Source organism: Caloenas nicobarica, chromosome 1 (genome assembly GCF_036013445.1).
Source record: "Caloenas nicobarica isolate bCalNic1 chromosome 1, bCalNic1.hap1, whole genome shotgun sequence".
NCBI lineage: Eukaryota > Metazoa > Chordata > Aves > Columbiformes > Columbidae > Caloenas > Caloenas nicobarica.
Genome location: NC_088245.1, coordinates 89,694,167 through 89,720,503, shown reverse-complemented (window position 1 = coordinate 89,720,503; position 26,337 = coordinate 89,694,167). Strand labels below are relative to the sequence as shown.

Here is a 26,337-nt window from a genome sequence, read left to right as displayed (position 1 = left end):
TGTTTAGCTCTTTTACCAGCTGCACCAGCTGGTGCTTGAGACTTGCACTCCTGTTTCTGCTGCTGCTTCTCTTCAGGCTTGACATAACCATGTATTAGTTCCAACAACGGGTCTTGTGCAACCCTGCTACACCATGTGCTTTCTCTGGCTTGGTCAACCCACACTTCAGGAAGCCTCATCTCAACTACTGCCAGCACTGCCTTATGTATCCCATCATTTTTTGGCATGCTAGAGTTGTAGCATGTTGTTGTATCTGTTGCAGTCTGTCACCAGCCACAGGTAAGAAGGCTTCTGATGCAAGAAGATGAAAGTGGTTACCTTCTTGTCTCTAACCAGGCAGATAAAGTGCTGTTCATCTCCACTATTGACTTACCTATTGTCACAACGAGATTCCTTTCCAGTTTGGGTCAAGACTATGGCTCTTGAGTGCTTTCCTTTTGCTCTTGCAACTGCAGCAACCCAGAGCAGGTAAGGGAAGAGTGTTGGTCCAGACCCCTGGCCTGGAGGTCTGTTCTCACAGCTGGTCCTGGATGGTCAGGAAGGAGGAAGAGGAGGGCAGAAAAAAGCATCCTTCTTGTTGACCTGTGCTGTCATGTCATTCCTATGACAAGGCCCAAGTCAAGTGGCTGATTACTGCTCCAGATAAATGGATATGTGAGGTCTGAACAGTGCGACAGGCAGATGAAAATAGTGTGCTAAGCCACTGTTAAGGAAATAAATTTAGAAAGACAGATGAGGAATGCCTTTTTCATTAAGCAGTAAATAAGTGTCGCTGTTTACTGCAGGGCGACAATAAACCCTGGCAGATGCTCTCCGTTAACCACACCCCCCGCCCCCCACCAAGGAAAGGTAGGAGGAGGAAAAAGGGAGAGACACTTGCAAGTTGGAAAAAAGTTACTAATGCTACTAGTTAATAAAGAAAATAATACAAAATATACAAAATCAATCTTTAATTTCCCCGGGGTAGCGCAGCGTTGCCCATGGTGGAGCTGGTGCTGCTCCAGCAGCTGCAGGGCAGGTACCTGGAAGTCCTGGGCTGGACTCTGCGGTAAACTGGAACTGGATTCAGGGATGCAGGGTCTGGAACCAGGCCTCGGATCACAAGAATGACAGGCAGGGTGCTCTTCAGATGCCGGCCATGGTCAAAGAGAGCAAGACCCTCATGATCTCCCAATTTTATAGGGTGTATGACATGTATGGGATGGAATACTTAATTGGTCAATTTTAGTCACCTGTTTAGTTCGCCCCTCCTTGCAAATGTGCCCCTCTCATTTATGGGACGTGCCAAATTTATCAGTAACCTTGGCTGCCATAGCAATAAGTCTAAACCTGGGTCTCTTCTGTGTACCATTGCTGCTGTTGTTAGCTCCAGAGCAGACAGTGTCTGGAAAAATATGCAGCCAAATTCGGAAAGCAGTTATTTAGAAGAACTTAGCTGAAAGGAAAATTCACTAAAAGAGAAACTGATCTTGTTTTTATCGAAGTCAGGACAATAAGGAAAAGATTTGGCAAGGTTAGTGAACCCTCTACAGCAAAAATATGAGCAGTACAGCATAAACTGTATGACTGAAATTGTTAAACAATTTGAGACAGGGTGCAAATGAATTTCGAAAAGGCAGTTATCAAAGATGTTGTATCAGGCGCAGGTGCCCAGGTGCTGACAGCGGGGTCTGCAGGGCGGCCCCTGTGAGGAGCTGCCGGGGCTGCCTCATGCCGGACACAGCCGTTCCAGCAGGCTCCAACATCGCAGGGCACGGCTGAGCCCCACAGGCAAAATGGTGGCACCTCTGGGAAAGCCTGTGCAAGAAATGGCAGGACACTGCACGGCAGCTGTGAGAGAGAGGAGTGACAAAATATGTGAGAAACAGCCCTGCAAGGTGAGAGAAAGAGGAGGATGTGCTCCTGGCATCGAAGCAGGGACCCCTCTGCAGCCCATGGAGAGGAGCATGGTGATGCAGGTTGTCACCCTGCAGCCCACGGAGAACCCACATCGGAGGCAGGAGGTCATGAGGTGCTTCCATATCCAGTCTTTCCTCCTCAGACCATAAAAATGTGACACATATCGTGTAGTCCTCTGTTCTTCATAATTTCTATCAAAATTAGGTATCTATTTGCTTTATACATTGTCGGTTGTGCTAATGGAGTTATGTTGTTCAGAACTTTTGCCCTGTTGTCATTCTATGGTTACCTTTTGCTTCATTTTACTTCAGTTTTCTGCATCTATCTTTAATTTTCCAAGATTGCCAGTAGACCTGTTTGCCACCAAGGCCTCCATCCTGACAGATGCAGTCAGTGTAGCTACAAAAAACCTGATAACCCTGGTTGTTGAATTATAAGCTTGAATATCCTCTCTTGAGGGAAGTGCTTACTTACTTGCTTCTGAAGAGAAATTTGTTGGATTCTTTTCCGTCATCTTTTCAGGTGTATGGGCCAGGGCTGCTTGGAAAGCTTGCTAAGTCAAATCATAGTCATGTTCAGGAGATAGTCTGCGTCATCAGAGTCATCAATGATCTCTAAGATACAGTACACAGGATAATACTGCTTATTTATGGTAGAGATTTATGTATAGAGATGTGCTTACAGCAGAAATAAATATTTCATGCCAAAAACTGCAGTCCTTCAGAATGTGTTGTCCATGGCTATATTAAGTAGCTGCTCTCCTTCCTCTCCTGATTCTTGGTCTTTGGTACTATTTTTCACAGGGACAGAGGATTTTACATGATAGACTGCTCTATTATGACTGTGCAAAGGGACACAATATAAGCAGTCTCACCTTTCACAGCTACAGTAAAAATGCACTAGCTAGTAGGCTTTATGTGTAAATTATAATACTACCTACAGTGTGAATGTACAAACGAATAATGTGATTACCTCCAAGTATTGCTAGTATTGCATGATATCTTCTTTCAGTGTATCATCACATTAAGTTCTATCGGTAAAGAACATACATGTAGCGGTCATACGGAAGTGTTCAGCTCTTGCACTCCCCTTTTATATGTATACCTTCACTACCTGCTTTGCAAGTCACTGAACTGGACATAACAGAATATGAAAAGTTGTTAATAATCATATCAGATTTATGTAGCAATCATTCATTCGTTAAGACTAGATCACTTATTAGGTAATTATACTCTTAAGAAGTAAATAGGACTTGTTCACACTAGATGAACAAATAGAATCAAGTGCGGAAGTTTTGAATATACAGTGGTGAGGACCACTACAGAAAGGTATCTTGCCTCTTTGCCGTTTTCTGTTGTGATTTACTTCAGAGCATGAAAGCTCAAAAAATACAGAAATGTCCTGTTTCAAAGTTTCGGAAGAAAGTTTTTTAGGTTTTCCATTCAAGTTGATCATTCATGATGGTTTCTAAGTATGTATTATATAGCATAAGAAAACATTCTGAAAAAGGAAAATCAAAGCAAAATGATTAAGCAAAAATTATTTTTATTGAACCCCACCTACATCAGCTCCAGACTTTCTCTTGTAGGGAATATTGAAGTTTTCAGATTTGTTTCTACAACAGAATGCTGCAAGTGCTGGTACTGCTCTGGACTTATTAAGGGGTTGTGCTTCACTATTATTTTCTCAAGAGAAGTAGTTGTTATTCATGGCCCAGTCTGTTTGTTTGTTTGTTCTTATTTTGTACCTTTTCTTCTTAGCGTTAAGACTCGACCTGTGCGAATGCCTCCTGGATACCAAGCAGATCTTGTTATTCAGTTGGTATGGGTGGACGGTGAGCCTCCGCAACAGATTACCAGTCTTGCTGTAAACTCTGCTTATGGACTGTAAGTAACTCAAAATTAAAGTTGCATTGCTTTATTGTTTATTGGACTAAATAATGTATTTTGCAATTATACTTTGAAGACAATTAAAGTCAGAGTAAGAATAAACAAAAGGTGCTATAACCCAGATTCTTGGAGAAAAATTATTTGAACTCACATAAATATTGTGATATGAGATGTTAAACTGCCGTTCTTGCCAATATTTCTACTATTCCTATTTAAAAGACTGAATCTTCTCACATGATTTTGTCCGTCCTTTCAAATAAAATCTATATACCCTTCAAATCTGTAAATTTTAAAGTTATTTTGAAAGGATCACCAAGGTGAAATACATTTCATAGAAAATGGTTATGTGATTAAGTGTTAAATGTCATTACTGCAATCATCAAACAGGACTGAAGTAAGATATAAAAAAAACTTTATCCCCAGCAAATATAAAATACTTCAGACATTGTGACACTTTATTTAATGTATTTACTTTTAACAGTACCATGTTACAAATTAGAAGTATTAACACCTGTTTTATTTCTGTTGAAATGAATCATCAAAAAACTTCTGTATGTTATGGAAGTAGAAAAGAAATTTTACAAAATGCTTCAATTACAACTGAAGATCTACAAGCTTAAAAACAAATAATAAATTTATTTTAAAGTATGTTCTGTATTTTGTATTTGATTTTATAAATACTTGAATGCTAGCAATTTATTTTAAGCCTTGTTAATAGTAAAGTCTGTCTAGATTTTCTTGTCATTCCTCAGAAGTATTACAGTATTAATGAGCAATTTCTGATTTTTTTGGTAATTTTTTTAGGGATAAGAAATATTATCTCCATGCTTGTCTATGAACTTACGGAAGTTCAGAAAAATGCAGTCCAGGAAGTAATGATCCATTTTGTTGACCACAGAGTGAATGGTCACTAGCTCTTCTCTTGACATGTTTTCCAAAATTAATATATCTCAGATTAATCATTTTCAATATGCAGATGGCTATAATTGTTTTTGCCTAACTCATTTACAGATGAGATTGGCACATGTTAATTTTATTCCTTTATTTTTCTTCTCCACCTAGAACACAGGGATTTATGAACAAAGGAATTGCTGTCACACTTTATACTAGTATAATCTTCTTTTACTTCAATATACTTTCTCTGATAATGCCTACTAACATATGCCTTAAAGCAAAGTACAAGAATGACAGAAACAAATAGCAAAATAATTTTTTACTATTCTTTATCAGTCAATTTGTGTCAAGAAACATGAAGACATATAAAACTTTGCACAGAATGGTCTTCTGGCAAATGTGACAGAGTTCCATTTTGTCCCAGGAAACTCTCTAAAATTTTTTTTTTTCTTATATTAAGCAAAACACACTTGAGAAATTTCTAAAACCGATATTTCTCTACATTCGTAAAACATGGAATTTATTCCTCAGTGTGTGTTATGATCTTTCCACATAAGCACAAAATATTGCTAAATAAAAGTGTATTTATACACACTTTAAGCTGGCGTGTATTAGTAGCTGCTTAAGCTACAGACCAGTGGAGAGTCAATGGGGAAAAAAAAGACTATGTTCATAATATTTCCATAGATGCTGTACTGAAGTCAGTGTTAAGTCAACGGTAGAAAACATGGTGTAGTAACAACCATTGGAATTAGAACCATTGTTGTAGATGGTGCCATAATTTGCCAGTTTGACAAACAGGAAAAACTCACCTCATTTTCACCCTTTACTTTTTCTATTTGCTATATGGGACCTCCTTTTTATAATGGAAGCAGAGGAAGAAAAGGTACAACAGAGAAAAATCTTTTATCTAGCCTGCTTCCCCTTCATCTCATTACTCCTCTCTTTCCCTGTTGTTTTTCCACGCACAAATTCGTATATCTCCTTTAAGATATTTTGGAGCTATATTAAGAAGGGTCAGCTGATAGAAAAGGAGAGACTTCTGTAGAATAATCGTCAGTATATAATAGTCCTGCTTAAATGAAATCTCCAACAATGCAGTGCAAGAGTTTTGCATATGGATCCTGTAGATAGTCATGCGCTCTGTGAATTTGTTTTGCTATTGAATCTTTAAAAGGTTTAATGCTTTAGTGAGATTTTATCTGCTGAGATATATAGGTTTCCCTCTGCCATGGGTAACTTCAGACCTTCTCCCAGGTCTTACATATAGACATATTTAGTGTCTTTTTGTCTCATGCTTTTTCTTGGATAGACATATTGTCTAATTCCTCACCTCAACCTCCACCCCTTCCAAGCTGGGGAGAAAGGATGAACACAAAGTGTGTTTATGGGAGAACAGAACATGCTGCTGGTCCAATACAACGTCTTCCCTCTTTCTGAAACTGGTGTCAGAAGGGAATCAGTAGTAGCAATAGAGCAAAATCAGGGTAGAATGCTTCTAAAAGGAGTTTCTAGGTAGCGAAAGAAATGAATTGTTCCGTCTCTTTTTCCTTATAACTAGACTGCAGTTCAGATCTTAGGCAATCTTACACCTCTTGAGAGGTCTTGCCCATGTTTCAAAGCACCATCAAAATGTCAGTTATGGAAGCATTTCTGAGGGGTAGAGGCTGATTTAATAGGAATCTATAAAGTAGCCAAGCTGATACACTTGGAATGAAATTTTATAAATATCTTTTAGACTTAGGTATCTTCAAAATAAACCTAAATAGATTTCATTTATCATTTATATTTAGATTTTTTAATTGTAAATTTATTTGAATTTATATTTGTATTTTATATATATGTAGAACCACTTTTTAAGATCTATGTCCAGATTTGCGGTCTTAATTTACATCAGTATTACTAGAATTATATTTAGACATTATTGCAATGCGTTTGGCATAGAAAGTTCATTAAAGTGGGCAGTTTGCTTTCTGGAATGCCAAGTTGGATACAATTTCATAAATTCAGGATTACAAATCTAAAATAATTCTAAAAGTAACCTTTGAGTAGTTTCTGAAGAGAATTTTTATGCAGAATTCATAATAATAAATAATAGTTATTGTTTGCACCAATTAATTACATGATAGTAATACCTTTGAGGAACATTTATTTTCTCAGAGTGGCGTTTGGAAACTGCAATGGTTTGGCCGTTGTGGACTTTATGCAGAAGACAGTACTGCTCAGCATGGGAACCCTTGACCTATATGGATCAAGTGACCCATACCAGCGTCAACCTCGTTCGCCTCGCAAAAGCAAGCAGTTCGCTGCAGGTAGGAAATAAATTATTGTGGTTATGAGCCTGATATGTTCCTTGGGTTTTTTTTGCCTGTGGCTTTTAAAAGTGCTTTTGAAATGCATGACTATTTGCCGACCAATGGAGTTTCTATAACTTGACAAAAGAAACCTGACATGCTTTAGGTACTGACACTTTCTCAGAAACAAAATGTTGTGAGAAGTTTATTCTTTTGGGATGGAGGTCAGCAAGTATTTTCCTTAGCTGAGTCTCAAAAAATTGTTATGATCAGAGCAGTAAATGGTTTCTCTGGCAGTCACTTGAAGTGTAGTCTGGTTTCAAGAAGTTCATACCAATAGGTGAGACTTCAGTTTAAACTTAATCGTATCTTCCAAGTGTTATTCATTGATATTTGAAGAGGCCGTTGGGTTTGAAGAAGTGTAACACCTGAGAGACATTATGTAGCATAAGTAGGTCAAACTAGCCACTTTGTTAGCAAATTGAAACACTTGATATAAGCTTACTAAATCAAAATTTTGATGCCAAGAGGATCACATTTGTAAGTCATAGCTATTATTATGCATTGTGTGTTAGAAATATTAGTCCATCAATGCAGCTACATTTTACCATACTTTTTGGTTATCTAAAAATTTATTTGTATGAGAAAAAAGTCAGAAGATCTGTATTTCAAGCTTTTTACTCTACATATTCAATACTAACGTATTAGAGTCAGACACAATAATGAAATGCGTTTTACATAGCTGTGAAATTTTAGAATTAGATTTAAAAATCTGTTTGAAGGTGAGTTTTAAATCTAACCACAAAATTATAAAAGCAGCAGATTATTGTGGGTTTATGACATCAGCATTTTCATCAGCAGACCCTGCACTAAGTCATCAAATCCTATTTCTCCATAGAGTCAATGGAAGCTGTTTTTAATTGGGAGCATGTTTGTACTCCAAACAGAAAGTAAAATTTAGAGAACAAAATGTAAGTCTTCAGATCTACTTCCATTCCTGAAAGACCATTTATTTGACTTTCTAGGCATTTAATCATGGCAAGCTTAGTTCTCTGTGCCAAGTGTTAAAGATGTAAATTTGGCACAGCTGAGGAGGGAAGAGACAAGCAGCTTTAAGCTACTTGCAGCTCCTCTATCTTGTTCAGCCAGCCTCACAGCAGCTCCTGAAGTAACTGAGCAGCCAGGCACAAGTGATGTGCTGCAGAGCCCTGTACAAAAGGCGAGGGCAGCTGCTGTAGAAAGAGCTATTGTCGGCACTGCACCACACAGGATTTCTCTGTGTTGGTGACAGTCTTGGCCAGTTCTTCAGGGCAACATTCCAGCTCCGTGGTGCTGCTAGAATGGAGCCCACTGAGGTTGAGTGACTGCTAAGAAGGAAAACGTGCATCTAGATTGCTCATAGAAACTGTGCATCTGAAAAAAAAAAAAGCCTCAGCTGCTTTCTCACCATCCATCCCACATCCTTTGTGCTTTTGATTATTTTTCTTGTTATATCTCCCAATTGGAAGGTAAGCACCTGCTGAAATTTCTTCACCTTGGCTGTTCTAGATGCTGGTTATGATACCACTTCCTTTCACTTTAGACTGTTTTTTCTCTCTTTCCTCTGCCTGCTGCTGATGCTGGTGTACTGGCATGTTCCAAAGACAACTTTTGCATGCGTGGCCTGTCTAACTTTTATCCAGATTTAACGAAACGGATCCGTACTTCCTATCAGAGTAAGTTCTATAAAGGTTAGGCAAATAGCTTTATTGTGATTGGACTATGCCTGACTTAAACCCATGTGTTTCTGCTCTGTAATGTGTTTTTTAAAACACATTCAGCATGCATGCAAATTTATTACATTATGTGACGTCAACCATGCTTATTTTTGACAAATAGCTTTATTATATAGACATTTCCGATCTGTTTTTTTCTTCCAAAAGAGTCAATGAGAGAACCTCAGTGACTCATATGGGGCAGATGGGGCCTTAGTAATGATTTTTCAACAATGTTACGTTCTTGATGACAGTGTCTTTCTTTGGTTTTATATTTATTTCAATGTACATCTACTTATATGAAGCATTTCTTGTTTTGCAATGGCACTGCCTGTTTGTAGTTATTAATTAATTCTTCCCTGTTTCCAGAACAGCAATGTGGCTTTAAAGAGTACCAACTGGATTGGGTGCTGTGAAATTTAAAATTTTAATCTTGGTTTGGTACTTGAATATTTGGCTTTGGGGAACCATCCCATGCCTCTGATCTTTAATGTGGAATGTAAAGTGGGTATAAAAATACATACATCAAAGAGAGCTATGAAAATTGATGGGTTTAATATCTTTAAATTTTGAATTATACTGATATGCAATTTATATATTAGTATTCATCTACTGTGGAATGCGATGAACAAAGCTATAATTAATTTGCAAAAATGATTGTTCAACAGATGAGCGGTATGTATCTTAATTAACCGCAGTGCTTATATGTAATTAGGTCTCCAGGATGCCTCTTATTCATCTCTTTTTAAAGCAGTTTTCACAGGACAACTGGATAGGTAATTTTACATTAATTACTCAGTATAGGCAGAATAAAGAAAGGGGTGGCAGTTGGTTTATCATCTCATGTAAATAGAGACTTGTATAGCTACTGAAATACATTTGTACACTCGCACAATAAATTCTATTCTGTTTCTCTAGACTGATTGCTCAACAACTGATTTATATGATTTTATTTCGTAATACTTGATGAAAAGTGGCCTGTTTAGTTAAATAACTAGTCCAGTTACAAATCCAGCAATCCATAAAAAGGTTTGGTGTACAGTATCTTAAAGCTTATTAGTTTGGTCTTGCTAATTTCAAGTCTGTAACAGAGAACCTGAGGGACAGGCAGCAGTAAAAGGCTTGGGGGATTCCCCCCACTGAAAAATTAATAAATTTTAAGATCAAAAATGACCAGCATTTTCATTCAAAATGACAAACGCAGACTGCAGAGTTTTTCACAACTGAAAATGTATCATCCCAAAATCAGAAAAGTCCACAAAATCTTTCTGTATATACCATAACTGAAGAGTATGAGTCTGACTCTTCTGTAAGATCGTTAGCAGTTTCTTTCCTTAAAAATTATTTGGTTGTTACTTTTGCCATTTCATACTTATACAGGAGTGTGTACTGTATGATATGAAAGATACACCAGACAAGAAGATAAATAGCAGGGTAATAATGTGTCATAGGCTTTAAAATATCTTGCTAAGTCATTCTCAAGTTATGATCTGTTATATGTCTTATCTGAGATGTGAGTTTTAAGAGGAGTATTGAGAATGGGTTTAGGATTTTGCTTACAAATTTATCTCTTCTTGTAAGGGATGATGACGGGAAAAGAAAAATAAATTATTTTTTGAAATGGTACAGTTGAAGTTGATATTATTAAGGCAAAGCAGAAGCTGTCATGTGATAACATAAGCATTACGTCTAAAGGTTGGAGGGTTATATAAGTGAAAATGGAAGTTTATGGGAAGACATATCAGGAGTTGATTCAATTAAATAATGAACCAGGAAGATAATTTCATGAGGATCAGTTTGAGAGAATAAAACTTGCAGGCATTGAAGCCAAACAAGAGATTATCAATCAGCAAGATGCTTAGGCTTTTGTTGGTTATTTTGGAGGTGATCTGCAGGAAGAAACGCTCTAGTTTAGTATCAACCTGAATCTGAGAATTAAAGTGTGATGTTCCAAAGATTAAACCAATATTATGGATGACCGTCTCAGGGAAGACAGTGGTGCTGTTAGCTGTGTTGAAGTAGCCAAGAGAGAAGACAAAAAATAATAGACACAAAAATAGAGTTCATCTTGGTGATGTTAAGTTCATGTCTGTACACTTGTGAGTACATTTTAGAAAAGGAAGAATACTACTCTAATTTGGATGGAAGGAATCCAAGTTAGAGATGTGTATTTATGAATCATTGTGAGGGGGGGAATAGATATTTATTTCTCTGTTTATAGGAGAGAATCTCCTGAAATACTGGGACAGAGAGATAAAGGTAGTGTTCGTGTTTCAATCTGGAATGCCTTGCAACTGAAGAGAGGGGGGGAAAAAAAACCAAAAAAACCCCCATAAATCAGGGAAAAGAAGCAATATTTTGGAGACACAAGGTTTTCCAAAGGAAAGACATAATCAACAGTGTCAATATACAAAGCACAGTGGTGAAATAATTGGTTTGAAATTTAGCCAATAAATCTATAGAGACCTTGATAAGAGTAATGTATACACATCCAAAACAGACTCAAAAACATCTACAGTGGACATAGAGCATTAAGACAGCATATTCTCTGGTTTGAGAGGTGAAAGTGGGAATTGACAAGCAAGAAGTGAAGAAATCAGAAATGTAATCCATTCTAGGCATACCTAATGGGAGAGACATAATTGTCCTATCAGGGGAAGTAATTTGAGGAAAATAAGAGGCTAAGATGAGGGCTAAGTGCAGAACTGGAGGTAGCTTTCTGGTGTTGATGACTTGTTCCATTTGCTATAACATCTGCTGGCAGCCACCTTCTTCTATAGTAAGAGTATGTGCCGAGCCAAATAAACTAAACTCTCTCTGCAGCAGGGCAGAACTACATTGTTGGTTGCTCGTGTCTTTCTTCTTTCTTCAACTGAAATCAAGTTGTACATGTTATTACCTAGTGGCAGACAACATATATTCAAATATTAAAACAAGTACATTTACTGCATCTAGAGAGAGAATTTGCAGCAGAATATAAAAATACCAACTTGCAAAATCAATTTGCATTTCGTGCTAGAAATTCATACCATCCGTTGGTAAAACAAGAAAATACATAAGTCTTTATGAAGCATCCAAAAAGTCTGCAAGTTCAAAGGGTATTGATCCATGGAAAAATAATTTTCAGAATGAAGACTTTTCAGTGAAAACTCCTTTTTCGTCCTTCATGCCAGGCCCTTGAGAGGATGTGAGCAAAAGTAGCCTTGGTCTGACAGCTGGACAAATAAAACTGTGTGTTATGAGTTATTACATATCACTAATTGACACTTTAAATCACACCTGGCAACACAGTAGAAGCTAATATAGGTTGAGTTTTAAGTCCACAGCTATATTCTGAACTAACTGTCATTTCCAAAGAATGCATCATATTTAAACATAAAGGAAACATAATATGGTAATTCAGTGTGAAGATAACACTGGGCTTACTTATTGGCTACTGAATATTTATGATAATTTATTTATAAGCAAAGATGTGATAGCTTTGTGTGCTTTTAAGTAAATGATCAGTCTAAATCATTTAATCATAGACAGAGAAATTTTAAATTTCAAAAATAATTTGAAATTATGAGTTCATAAAACTTGTTAGTCCATGCTAGACAGTACATTTTTTGATGCTTTAATAAAAACAAAATCGGAATCACAGTTAGCTTTGAAAAGTATCCATGGGACATGTCTTTAAAAGTGCTTTAATGACTAATGTGATATATTTACATCTTGCACTATTTTCACATGTTTGTGATGTGTTCAAATCAAAGCCTCTTTCTTTATATTGTCAATGAAAATATCTTCTCACAGGTGGTGTTTTACTTTGCCAATCTCAGTTATTTGCCTTCAGTTTTGCTGCTATGTTGTTCTTGCTCTACCTGGACTCAAAATTTTCTGGTGTATTTTTTTGTCTAAACATACCTAAAATATCTCAGGACACAGACTGGGCCTACTGAACTTCAAAATGAGAACTGAAAATACTTTTGGAATCTAATTTCAGTAGCTGTTGTAGTCTCTCAAAGATTCAATGGAAGCTAAGTTGCATGGAAATACTTCTACATGATAAATTTTTAAAATATTTAGGTTGGTTTCCTTTAAAAGGAAAAGACAATAGAAAATAAGCAGCAGCACGATGAAAAGCTTGAGAGCTCGCTTTCTTATCTCAAAGGGAAACAAAAGACAATATTTAATGGAATCATAGGTAACACACAAAAAATTGACCAATGTGTGTTTATTCCTTTCGGTGAATGATGATTGTGCAATTCATTGTCGTATAACATCTTTAGGACTGATAATTTAATAAGACTAAAAGAGACTTAGGATACATGGATAGACAATGGGAAGAACTCATTATAATATTTCTAAGCAAGAAAGGTTTATAGCAGGAGAAAATCTGCAAGTGCCAGTGCTTAAGCAAATCTAAGCATCTAAGATTAAGCCAGTGCCTCCGAGCCAGGCACATAGTACCACTTATTCTTAAAGATGGGGAATTATTGCAGTTTTTGTTTTTTAAAGCATTTTTGGTAGTCATTGCTAGAGGCAATAGTGGCTTGACAACAAGTCTAGATTTATAGAGACGTTAACTTGTTCACCATTTTTAAGTACCATAATGTGAACTGAATCTTTACTATTTTAAGTTGTAAAACTCTTGTGAAACATAAAGATGTTGGGTTTTCAGAACAGTGTTTCTGTTGGGTTTTCAGAACAGTGGTGTGATTTGGTGCATTTCCTGCTTAAATCAGTGGCACCATAATTTATATTTAGCTGTAATATTATTTCTGTGAACTCAAAAAAAATTCTAAATAGAATAGAAGCAAAATCTGACCTGGCATTTGATATTGTAACTATCACCAATAATAAATTCTTCTAAACCTTGTAGAATTCATTAATCCCAACATCATGACCATAGTGTTAAAATTTTAATAACTCCAATACTGCATTTGCAAAAGAAACAGTTTAATATTTCATATGATTTATCTGAATAGCACTGGTGACCAAGTGGTAGCAGATTTATTTTAAAACAGGTATCTATTTGAATTTTAGAGGTAAGGGTCTCTGAGCCTGAGGGTCTAGAAGCCATAAAAATTAAAACATGTCATGTTGCAGGAGGCATGGGTCTAGATTAAAGCATTTGGAAAGGTCCTAATAGGATGTTTGACTTCCAGGATACAACACACGCAGGATATGTATAAACACAGTATCAGTAGGACAGTAATGTACTTCTGAAAGTGGGCTGGTTTTCACCAGGCTCTATGGCCTGGGTGCTGTGGTGGGTCCATGTTGCTAGCAGGTGGATGGCTGTTGCTAGGCTGCTGGCCAGTCCCAAGTAGCCTATACCATGAAGTGTCAAAACTCCCTATAACAAGTGTGAACCATTTGATAGGGGCCAGAGGACACCATGAGATACGTACAAAGGGCACATTTGAACTGTTATGGCCACGCTTAGTTCACAGAATGACAGAACGGTTGGGTTGGAAGGGGCCTCTGGAGATCATCTCATCCAACCCACCTGCTAAAGCAGGTTCACCCAGAGCAGATCACACAGGAATGTCTGGGTGGGTCTTGAATGTCTCCAGAGGAGGCTCCACAACCTCCCTGGTCAGCCTGTTCCAGGGCTCTGGCACCCTCAAAGTAAAGAAGTTTCTCCTCATGTTCAGATGGAACCTCCTGTGTTTCAAGTCTGTGCCCATTGTCCCTCATCCTATTGTTGGGCACCACTGAAAGGAGTCTGGTCCATCCTCTTGACATCCACCCTTGAGATATTTATAAACATTGATAAGATCCCCTCTCAGCCTTCTCTTCTCCAGGTTGAACAGACCCAGCTCTCTCAGTCTCTCCTCATAAGAAAGGTGCTCTAGGCCCCTAATCATCTTGGTAGCCCACCACTGAACTCCCTCCAGTAATTCTTTGTCCTTCTCAAACTGGGGAGCCCAGAACTGGATGCAGTACTCCAGATGTGGCCTCACCAGGGCAGAGTAGAGGGGGAGCATAAACTTCCCTCAACATGCTGGCCACACTCTTCTCAATGCACCCCAGGATACCATTGGCCTTTACCTATTCAACATTCAGCCCATGGCAAAGGATAGCACGAGCTCAGACTTTCCATAGTATGCAAAAAGGCATGTTTAAACTTGCACATGCAACCTGTGCCAGAGATGGATCTTAGTTTGATTACAGAAACAAGCTCAAGCAGTATAAACTAATATTACTTGTTGCTGTCTTCCATGGTAGACTGCTACAAATGAATTCCTCACAAATATTTACAGACAATATAGAAGATGTCTTGTCCAAAATTCTGTGTTATAACCAGACAGCATTATCATTTCCTCTGTGTCTTTTAAAATGAGCTATCTTGTGTGAATTCATGTAAAAGTTCCTAATAGTGCATAGTAGTAGTGATATTTTTGTATTCACTTCCTTCTTTCACCGGTACTGTTCTTTTTTTCTTCCCTCTCTTCTCACCTTGTTTTAAGGTTTCCTCCCTGCATTCTGCAGCAGTTGAAAGCACAGAGTTGTTTCCACATCAGTTTTGACAGGGATGAATGAGTTTGATTCATATCACAGACACTTAAATTTTAAACTATATTTACCTAGTTTTGCACATTAGATACAGTCACACTTTGCCTACCCTGAGGCACTCAGAAAACAAATCTGTGATTTTTTTTTTTTTTTTTTTTCAAACCAGACCTAAATCTCTGTACTGACAGCCTGATAACTGCAGTTATCTGAAACAGATATTTCCCCTGCATTCCACAATGTTCCTTTCTCCAAATTGACTTTAAAGTGCAGAATATCACCAACCAAGAAAGTTGAAGCATGCCCTGTTAGATTGTAACTTAACTTTCTAACTCCATTTTTTCAGGCCTGACTGAACTCAGTGACAGTCCAGTTTCCCTGGAGCTAGAGCGTTGCAAGTCTCCCACTTCAGGTAAAGGTGATTGGCTTCTCTTCCTGCAGTCTGTATAGGCCATTCATGTCATGAATCACTGTGTTTCATTAATACCTAAGAAGCGAAGTGCATAGTTACAGTTCCAAAGAGAAGAAATTACTGGAGAAGTGCTTATTACATAGCACAATAAAATCCTAAGTCTCTTTATTTAAAGAAAAGTTAAATGGACATGGTGCATCTCGAGGTGAACAGTATGAAAACATTTGAATTAACAACATAGTGCAGGTATATTCCTATGTCTCACTTGGACTCAGGACTTTTGTTAGAGGCTTGTTTCTCTGGCTCTTTTAAAAGGCTGGCTTCTTTTTTTTTCAGTAGGTAGTCCTGATGATTTTATATATGTTATGCATATGTGCATGTAGAGAGATTATTTGAAAAATGGCAACATGGAGATGGTAAATTTTAACCATTAGAACCCACCAGTGCCTAAGTTATGTAACTTACAATGGAAATATAACCTCAAATAAAAATATTTGCCTATCAGCTGCTTTGACCCAGCAGTAGAATCTTGGTCATTTAAAAATGTATAAATGTTTCCCATTTTACCCATAGTCCTTCAGAAGGTGAAGTTAATCTCATTCCTAGAGACTTTTTCTGCAAGTACCTAGTCTGCATTGATCTCTTTAATGTGAGTTCACTGTCTTAAAGATTGTTGCTTACAGCTGTTTTCTGGTAGTTGACTTTTAAATGTGGTGGAAAATAAGGAAGTATAGCCGTGATACATTCATTTTGCTTATGGTGTGCATATCACACTTTTTTTTCTTGTAGTTTGGTAAGTATTGATACATAGCTTTTTTTTTCCCTAGATATGTAACAAATTCCCACAAGTATGCTATTCAAATCCTGTTATTATTTCACATATTTGACTTTATTATAACAGGACACATTAATCTTGAGTAGAGGCCACTAATTAGTTATTTACAAAAAGCTGAAACTATTAAAAGCATTTCCCTAACACATCGAGAATTAAACCAAAACAGCTGGTTTGAAATATCTATTTCCTTATACTATTTGCAACCCAAATTCTGTAGACATGCAAAGTGAAATAGGCTATAATAATATTGTTATAACACTACAATATTGGTATAACACTCTTGAGCTGGGCCTCAGAAACTCATGATATGGGCTTTAAAATAAAACATTTGATAGCTGACTATAATGAGACTATTTATTCTGTGGACCATTGAGATTCATATTTTCAATCTTCTCTCCAGAAACGAGCTACAAACTCCCTTTTTCTTTTTACTGAAATCTAAGAGATCACTGACTTGGTAATCATATGTGCATATGTTTAGTTTTAAAATGATGAGTGACTCCTATAGCACCTTATTTTTCTGCAGTTAACTTCCATTTTTCATTCTGATATTGATAAAAAATATCTAGTTTAGATAAATTTAAAATAATTTGCTCCAAAATTTATGCTGCTTTTTTGTTTTGAATATAATTCAGCAGGAAAAAAATAGCATATTTATAAATGTTTCTTATTTTAGCCCTTCAGTGTTATTTTCCAAGCTATATTTGAATCTCTAAAAGGTGAAATCAAGTGCAATTTTGTAGGCAGTAACTATTATCGGAGTTAACTGCTGTTTAAAATAGAAGATACTTTTCTTGTGACTGATATTAATTTTTTTTAATTAATGCAAAATTAAAATTATTTTGCTTTGGCATACCTGCTCTAAAACTGAGAAAAATCCAGTCTAATCATCTGGAGTAACTCGCTTCAAAATTGTGACCTCCAAGAACCTGGGAGCAGAACTACCCTGTGCTTTTCAGCACGGCCTCCCAGCTGCATCAGCCTTTGCACTGGCTAACATTTCTTTCTCGTAGAACACAACGGATTGATCTGCACAGTTATGGATTCATCAGGCAGGGTCCTCATGGTTCCAGTCTTGCCTTTGATTTGTTTAAGGTTCATGGCACACAAGCTTCTTAATGGAAGTGCGCTGTGCTTTTTAGAGTCCCACGATATCCGTGTTTGTAAAAGCAGTGACCACATACCTCTGCTGAAGAGAGGCCCAGACTTCATCCTTCCAAAATTTAGCAGAAACAGAGAGCACGCTGAGTCAGGTGATCGAAGTTGCTGCCCAACAAAGGTTTGATTACACCAGCTCACAAGGTTGCAAAGACAGAAGGAACAAAGTTTGCTTGTGGTTCACAGATGACATCAACATCAGTTCTTCACCTGGCAGTGAAGGTCGTGCTGGTTAATGGCCCTGAGTATGCACAGTGCACACACGAAGTGCAAAACTGCTGGAGGCCGCTAGTCTATGGGACAAACACTACACACCTGACAGCATGCCGGTGAGCAACTTCATCCTCAGTTCCATCAGAAGGGGAATGATTTGAGGACCAACATTGATGTGCCAACATGCCTGCTTGGAGACTCCAAGACAAAGCCTAGGAAGAATCCCTCCAGCACACTGATGCCAATGTAGATGGCATTTTTACATCTAAGAGTAACTTAGATTTCAGTTCCTAACAGGCCCATAAGAATAGTGTTGATAGAGGCTTCTTGGAGAACTTGAAAAATCTCGCACCTCCTCATCTCTTGGTCTGATCCTGAACGTTGCTTAGCCTGCCTGAACCACCTCAGTTTCCCTGAAAAATGTATTTTGCCTGTAACACCCTACTGCTTGTCAATGTTTTTACCTCTGACTGAGCTTCTGCAGAGACAGCCTAGGTCAACTCAGTAATTCAGCTTTGTTCTTCTTCTGCCCTGCCCTAAATCAAAATTAGGCATTTGTATTCTATCACTGATATGAGTGTTGGAGCACTGAGCAAGAGACTCAGTGCTGAAGAATACTCCTTATTTTACATGTAGGGATCGTTTCTAATTCAGTACGAACTTCTTCCATTAAGCAATATTTTAAACTTGTTTCACAAGACTGTCTTTTCAGGTGCTCCTCCTGTACTATTTATGAAAGCATGATTTTGCAGACAATGTAATTCAAAAAACAGATTCCTGTTCTGAACACCTTTCAGCCTAGAACATGAAGTTAAACCATTTGTTGAAAATATTTCTGAAATTCACAGTGACACACAGGATAGCAGCAAGTGAAGAAATACCAACCTTGCATTTTAAGAATAGTAGTCAGAGGAGAGGAATCATCTTCCTTAACCATTGGTATCTTATTTTAGTTCAATTAGTATTTGAATACCATAGTGATGTATTTCCAATACTGTACAGGGAAACAGAAAGTTAATAAAAGCATTTGAAAGCTTCTGCTTATTTGTGAATATCTGAGTGGTAGCAGTTTCCACTGTAAATAAAACGTATTCCAGATATAGCAATATGTATGGAATAATATTGGTACAAATTATGAAACAAAAAAAAATTTTAAAAACAAAACCATTAAGCTATATTAAGAATGTTTAATGAGAACAGTGATGCAGCATGGCATGCCATAGAGTGGTATTTGATTGGCTTAAAACCCCCTCAGATCATAAAAAGAACAGTGGAGATCAGGATTTTTCAATACCACCAAAATATCTTATTCTTACTTTTGCATGCCATGCTCTTTCAATGAAGAAAGTCGAACTGCATTTTGACTGTTGTTTGTGATTTGAAGGTTAAAAGTTAGGACTTTTTACTATATTCACCCTAAAATGGCATGTGAGAGCTCAGTAGTTCTGAAACGAAATAAAAAACTCTGAGGCCTTGTAAGCTCTCATAATGTAAATGGTGCTGCATCTGATGCTGGAGTCAATTACTACATACTGTATTACGGAACAGTATCCACTCCAGTGAAGCTTACCTTTATTTTTATCATCTCATTGGGAAAATTTACTTGAAGGCTCTTCAGAGTATGTTTTATATAACATGCATAACTATATATATATGTCCCCTACTGCTTTAGCCATTTATATGCACCTTCATATTGAAGCATGTGGTTGAAAATACACTGTGAGCATAAGAAAATGCATCTTTGAGAGGTCATTTATCTTTGTGTAAGATGCAATGGACAGTTTAGACTTCTTTCAGAGACCAGGATTAAAGAATTTCATCAGTCTGTGTGTAGGAAAGTGACTTCTCAAATATGTGTTCTAAAATGAAAGTGCATTTATGGTTTTTTTTCTTAAGAAATCACCTTAATATTGAGCGCTTGCATCCAAAATGCTGTTAAGACTATAAAGATCGGAAAAGGCTATGTAAAGATTTCCACAATTGATTCCCATGAGCTTTGGAACAGGTCCCTAATGGCAAGATTATGAATTTTTATATGTACTCTGATTTCAAAGTGCTGCTATCCTGATTCATTTCACTGGTTAAATCTGCTGGGATTAGGCCCATGCCATGCCAAGCTCCCACTTTCCTACATGAAATGTTTTAAAATAGCTTTGTTTCAAGAAGAATATTATTAAGTTTCCAACAGTTCCTGGCTTTTACGTCATGGGTAACTGCAAAGTAGCTGTAGAGAATTGACTCAGTTTGAAAATTATATTGTTGTGGAAAATGAGCAAGACAGTAAATGTTTCAAAACATTTTGTGTGTGTGGAAAACGTAGATTGTAATTTATTTTGAAACTTGATTATTGATAACGCTGCCAACATAACCATTTCTACGTATTGATATTAAATTAAAAAGAATGCTTAGTAGTCAGAAGACAAATCATTGAAGAGAGGTTAGCTCCAGCACTGTGAATACAAGGTGCATTTTATTACTTTTTCCAATATGTGAGGCGGTTTCTGTTCGGGTGAATTCATGCTTGCTTAAGGTCTTGAGAAAGGATGTGTATGGCAGGATGAGCAAGGAACAGGGAGCAGTGTGAACTGGCAGAGGGGAGGAAATGGGGACCTGGGTTGGGACCATGGTCCTTGGCTCAGGGACAGCAATGGGTGTAGCCCCCTTGCAGCCCATGGCGCGCAGTTCGGGGTTCGAGAGGGGGCTGAGCTCACCAACAGGGGCCAGCATCTCCTATGGACCATGAAGACAGGAGCTATGCCAGGGAGCAGAGCCAAACGCAGCCTGGATGTCAGTCCATGAGTCCAGGTTGAGATCAGCAGGGCCATGGCCAGGCACAGGAATGGCAGCAATGCAGCAGGAGCTGTAGCTCAGGGCAGGGGTGAGAGGTTGGTTCCCCAGGGGAAAGTGTTACCTGGGGTGCTCTGTCTGAGGCCACCAAAGGAAGCGGACTGTCTCTGTATTGGCTCTGAGCCACAGCAGCCAAACCAGGGCTTTACTGTGCACCTTGTCCAAGTGGCTGTCTAAATATTAGGGTCTTAAATTTGTGTTTCAGCAGAAGGAGACTGGGACTGATATTCCAAAATATGACGCAGGCGGAAGCTGCCAGTTAGGAAAAGAGCCATATGAAGTCACCTTCATTTTGAATAATATGAAATTCTCTGACTACAGTCCTGCTGTGACAACTGATGGAAACACAACACTGAATGTCATAGCTGCGAGTGCACATTTGTTTGTTGGTTGTGCCTTGGCGTTTTCACTGAAAGACCTATAGGAACTGTGTGGCTACGAGATGGGAAGTTGTTGGGTTGGGAGAGCTGGGCACTCAGCTCCCTGCCAGACTGTACCTATTAACTCTCTCTGTGCCTCTTTCTTGTCCCACAGTGGGATAACTTGACTATTTACACACTAGGCTTTTTTGGAAAGGGGCTGTCTTGCCTTGCACTGTGGCATCACCCATTCTACTTGCTGCTCTCAGCATGAATGCAAACAAAAAATGGCAACAAACTCTGCTAGCCTCTTGAACATTTATACTTCATTCTTAAACTAAACTCATTTTCAAAAGCTCTTTCTCAGCAAGACAGGTTTATGTGCCTGATCCTTCTTCATAATAGTTGTAGAGACAGTAAAATATATGTGATTTAGGTGCTAAAAATAGGTTACACAATGATATCCACATTCTGATCAGTTTAATGGTAAAACCTTAGTTTTACCGCAAAATAAGTAATATGCACAGCTTTAATCATGCTAAAGCATGAACGCAACCAGCTCCTCCTTTTGTTTTTGCCCTCTATTGACAGTGGTCCATGCTATGTCCTTTGTCAAAAATTTCCAAATTTGGTGGTGGAGACTGTGGTAGGAGTAACTCCCAGCTCCCTCAACTTCAGTTCCTTCATTTCCTCATGTTGTGTGTCTCCTTTGTCTTTTAGCCCCCTACTCACCATGTCCCCTGCTCTATCCCTGTACCCATAAGCCAACTTATCAACTGTATTCTCCTCCTCTTTCTGATCCTCAGTCCCTTCAGCATCCTGCAACTGTTAGTTTGCAGCCTTCAGGATGGTCTGTCTGTTTTATCAGTGCACAGCTGTGGCAGCTCCCAAATCAAGCCTGTTTAGAGTTCTTCAGAGGAATCAGAAAGTGCAAACTTTGCATGTGCTGTATGAGCCTGCACACAAAGCTATTTCTGCAGTCTTGCAGTTCAGACATATATACCACACTTTGGGAACAGCCGTGGCATATAACACAATACATATAATTCCTGTTATACAGAAACACCTGTAACATAGAAATAGAAGAGGTTAAACCACCAATTTGCAAAGCTCAAAGCCTCCGTGATGACAGCATTGATGAAACTCCTTGGTGTTAAATGCAGCTACTTTTTATAGCTCTGAAATAACAGACTGTCCTGAGTTGGAAGGCACTCACAAGGATCATTGAGTCCAACTCCTAAATATCCTAATCTAGATCCCAGTTTGTTAGTGAAGTGTTTTACAGCCTTCCTTAGGAATTGGTAATCCTTTTCAGAGGCCTGGTTGGGCCAGATGTCATACTTTCCTTTAAAGGAGATTATATGCCAAGTGGTGCTTCTTTCTCTATAGCACAGCACTGTTTTTCTGGAGCAGTATCCTTCCATTCACAGCTTGAAAGAGTGTATGACAGCTGCTCAGATAAAGGAAATGTTTGTAAAAGGCTGTTCTGAAAATCAAGCTGCCCTTCATGTGAGTGCCTAAAATGGATATAGGAGCCTAACAATTGGTATCCAAATGAGAGAATTTTCATGTAGTAGTGCTAGTGATATATATTTTGATGCTGGAATTATCTGAAGAGATCTCTCCTCCTTGTCCTAAAGCATCCAGTTAAAGTGAGAGCTAGAAATTGGTTACTGGGAGGGCTATGCTGGTTCTACTGTTACCAAAATGTTGCTCAAGAGCCTGAAGGGCTCTCCTGTACTTCCCTGAAAAAAGAAAGAAAAACATCCAACACAGGTGCCAGCTGAAATTTTTTTCTGCCACATTGCAGGCTTTTTAGATTATGACACTGCAAAAGAATGCAACAGAATTTCTTTACAGGGGCTCTGTGACTTGAAATGGTAAGTGGCTGTTCTGGGCATCCTTCTGACCTGAAAGCTTATTAAATAGAAATTACAAAGGGCACGTTCCTTATATTCATATCTCCCACTGTTCCTCTAGCTGTAATACTTACCGTGTGGGCCTTTCTTTAGAAGTATAATAGCTAGCTGACAAATACTTCATGGTTCACTTCTAGTAACAGATGGTATGGGTAAGGGGTAAAAGCCAGAAAAAATGTGAAAAAATACTGAATGAATACAAAATGAAAGAATCGTATTCAAAATTAAGTCTTCTGAATAATTAATAAAAGATTTCTTAAGGCATAAAATTTAATGCCGTTTTGACTGCTACAAGACATGCTTCATTTCAGTTCTCTGGTGTTCATTGTTTAAAAATGTGCTCGTGTGTAAGGAAACGAAAACATTTTTGAACAGAAGCAAAATCATAGTTTTGTTGCATTATTGGAACACAACAGATAATTAAATCTTCAGTAAATTGAGTACAATATTTTGTTGTCTAGATATCTTGTATCCTGAAGCTGCTGTATTTTGTTTCTGTGCAATGTCTTCCTTTCCATACTATTACAATAGTGTATTCTGTCTTCATTACCTGTACAATATGCCCTCTCTTTTTCAAATAATATCTTGAGGTATGATGTCATCAGAACTCATAATTTCATTGCACCCTCTTATTAAATTGATATCCAGGTGTTTAAATATTTGTGATGTGCTGCATAACCAGCATTTGCAATATTTGCCTTAATCTCACTTGTGTTTGTTTTTTTTTATCATTCCTGTTATCACAAGGTAAGATATTGCAGCACACAGCCAAAGCTGTGTAAAGCACCATTCATTTCTTGAGAGCTGGAGTAACGTTTCATCCAGTGCTTCTTTGTTCAGTTACATTTATTTTGCTGAATGGTGTACATGAAAAGATTTAAACTTTATATGCTGATTTTAAAAAGTGCTACAAATTTGCAACATGGTATTAACCAGAAGATGGCATGTTGTTTTCCCTCACTCCTTTTTCTTTCTTACTTATTAACAACCGCCTTTCTCCTTTTTCTGTTGTTTCAGTTAAAGGATCAAGAAAGTTAAGTCTGCCAACAGATCTTAAGACTGATCTTGGTACGGTAGGCAAAAGCCAACAGCTTTAAACTTCCTTACATTCATTGGCAAAACATTTTACCAACTGATTCATGAGATAACACAATAACCTTGGAGGCTTTGTCTGAAAAGGCTTTCTAAAAACCACCTATTAACCCATACAGTTCTGTTGGCAGCTCTCAGCATTTTGCTTAATATTCATTTATTTCATGTGGACATATTTTGCCAGTCATTACACACTGTGTGTGTAATACTTTATTATGAAAATGCTTCAGAACTTTTTAAACACTTGAGCCATTATAACTGGTTGTCAGTGTTGTTTATCTCTGCCTATAACACCCAGTGCATGTGCTGGTCTACTTCCTTTATTTTATGTACAAATTCTGTGCAACAACAGTGATGATGGCTGATCATCTATATTTTATGGCATCTTTGAACTTCTGAGAAGTCAGATCAGAAATCAGTCACTTGTGTCTCACCTCCGTCCATGAGACTTACCTCAGCCAGCTGTTAAGTACGCAGTTTGCTGTAAGCTTTTTCTCAATACCTCTTTAATATTTTAGTGGAAATGCATAGTGAGAGCAGAAATTTCTTCTCAAAATACCTAAGATGAAAATTCAACACCTTTCATAACGTAAAAATATTTGGGGCAGATCATGCTGTCTTCAATATCCATGTAAAGGGGATTCCTTGTGGCATTTGGGTTGGAGTGTGTTTTTAAAAAGATTTTTTAAATTCTTGTTAAATATTCTCAGTCTCAAGGAGTCCTTTCTAGTTTTGCTCTCATGGGAAGTTTCTCTTGTAAGATGCCTGAAAAAGCCATGTAGCCATGCCTCATTACTTTGAGTGTCTTTTTAGAGCTAGAAATTAAAGTTGGATCGCATCCTTGCATAATGCAGCTGAACTTAATTTCTGTCACTATGAATCATGTGCATTTATTAACCACTGTAGCACTGTTCCCCAAAGCAAAAGTCAGGGGAATAAATATGTCTTCCACATTATAAATGACTGAGGAACTTAGAAAACTGCTAATAGCTCTTGATAAAGATTAAGTAAATAAATGTTGAAAAATTATTGGGAAAGTCAATCCAGACTCTGCAGATTTCAGCATACAGAGTGATTTAGTTGAAATAACTTACTCCAGCATGAACAGTGATGTTTGAGAAATTAGGAATGTAGGAATCCAGCAAAATAAAATGTGGAGTGGAATACTGTAAAACTCATAATACTCAAAAAAAGGTAGAAGGAGTGATATAAGCAGCTATAGACCTGTAAAATTAATATTTATCACTAAATAAATGGGCAACTATTAAGAGGGAACGTGAATAGAGTATCAAAATAGCCATATAGTAGGACCTAAGGCAAAAGTCCATATTCTGCAGATGAGACTTCTTGTATTATTTATATAATATTATTATTAATAATAATTATTATTATATATTACTTAATAGTTAATAATTAATATATATTATTGAAGGACACTAAGCACAAAATAGATTTAGATCCTGAGTCATAACACAAGAAAAAGATAAATTTAATGTGTAAAAGACCAGATTTATAGGGTTTTAGAAATGCAAGAAACAAATCAAAGTAAATTGAAGTGGTAAAATCTTTACTCTATAATACAGAAAAGTTGCATACCAGAGAAAAAAACCCCTGTCTTATTGTCAGCTTTCCTGTAATCATGCTGGAATCCAGACAATATTGTAAGCATTGTCTAGAATATATTGATAAATTGAAGGCAGATTTGTGGTTGGTTTTTTGTTTGGTTGGTTTTGGGGTTTGTTTCATTTGTTTTAAACAAACAAACAAAAATAAAACAAATAAAAAAACCCTTATTTCAGTTCTCCTAGGAAGCAGGACAACTATGTACAAAACGAAAGCTGTAAAAGTTTAACAAATTCAACCTAAGAGCTTAGGAGCATGATGATCCTTCTTAAATGCATGACGTATGTAGGGAAGTTTGAAGATTAATGGAATGCATAATCCTGTCTGTGATTTTCATTTCAAACCAGTGATGTTTCTACCATTCCTCTATTTACCTGTGCTCATTATTTTTAATAATGTAGAACAAGTATAAACTAAAAATAGGTCTAAGAAGGTCTGTTTTGAAATAGTGCAGAAACTAGTGGAACTCCATGAATTTCAAAAGCTTCACACACAGCGAGAAGTATTATCAACTTGCCTCTTAAGCACTCTGTTGTTACTGCCACATCTGTCGGGTACTCCCTACCCATATTACCAAGAAGCCTGGTGGATAGCTAAGGATCAAGCATATGGAAGCAGCATTCAGTGGATAAGCTGGCAGATACTCAT

General features: G+C 37.5%; 1 protein-coding gene across 2 annotated transcripts in view; it reads left to right on the top strand.

The window, feature by feature from the left end:
* Window positions 1-26,337, top strand: part of STXBP5L (syntaxin binding protein 5L) — a 191,887-nt gene that overhangs the window by 133,233 nt on the left and 32,317 nt on the right. The window contains exons 17-20 of one of the 2 annotated variants that reach the window (XM_065642087.1): window positions 3,660-3,785; window positions 6,843-6,994; window positions 8,620-8,691; window positions 15,578-15,643. In XM_065642087.1, the coding sequence (XP_065498159.1) occupies window positions 3,660-3,785; window positions 6,843-6,994; window positions 8,620-8,691; window positions 15,578-15,643 (416 nt within the window). The remainder of the gene's footprint in view (window positions 1-3,659; window positions 3,786-6,842; window positions 6,995-8,619; window positions 8,692-15,577; window positions 15,644-26,337) is intronic. The other variant, XM_065642097.1, reaches the window with a different exon arrangement.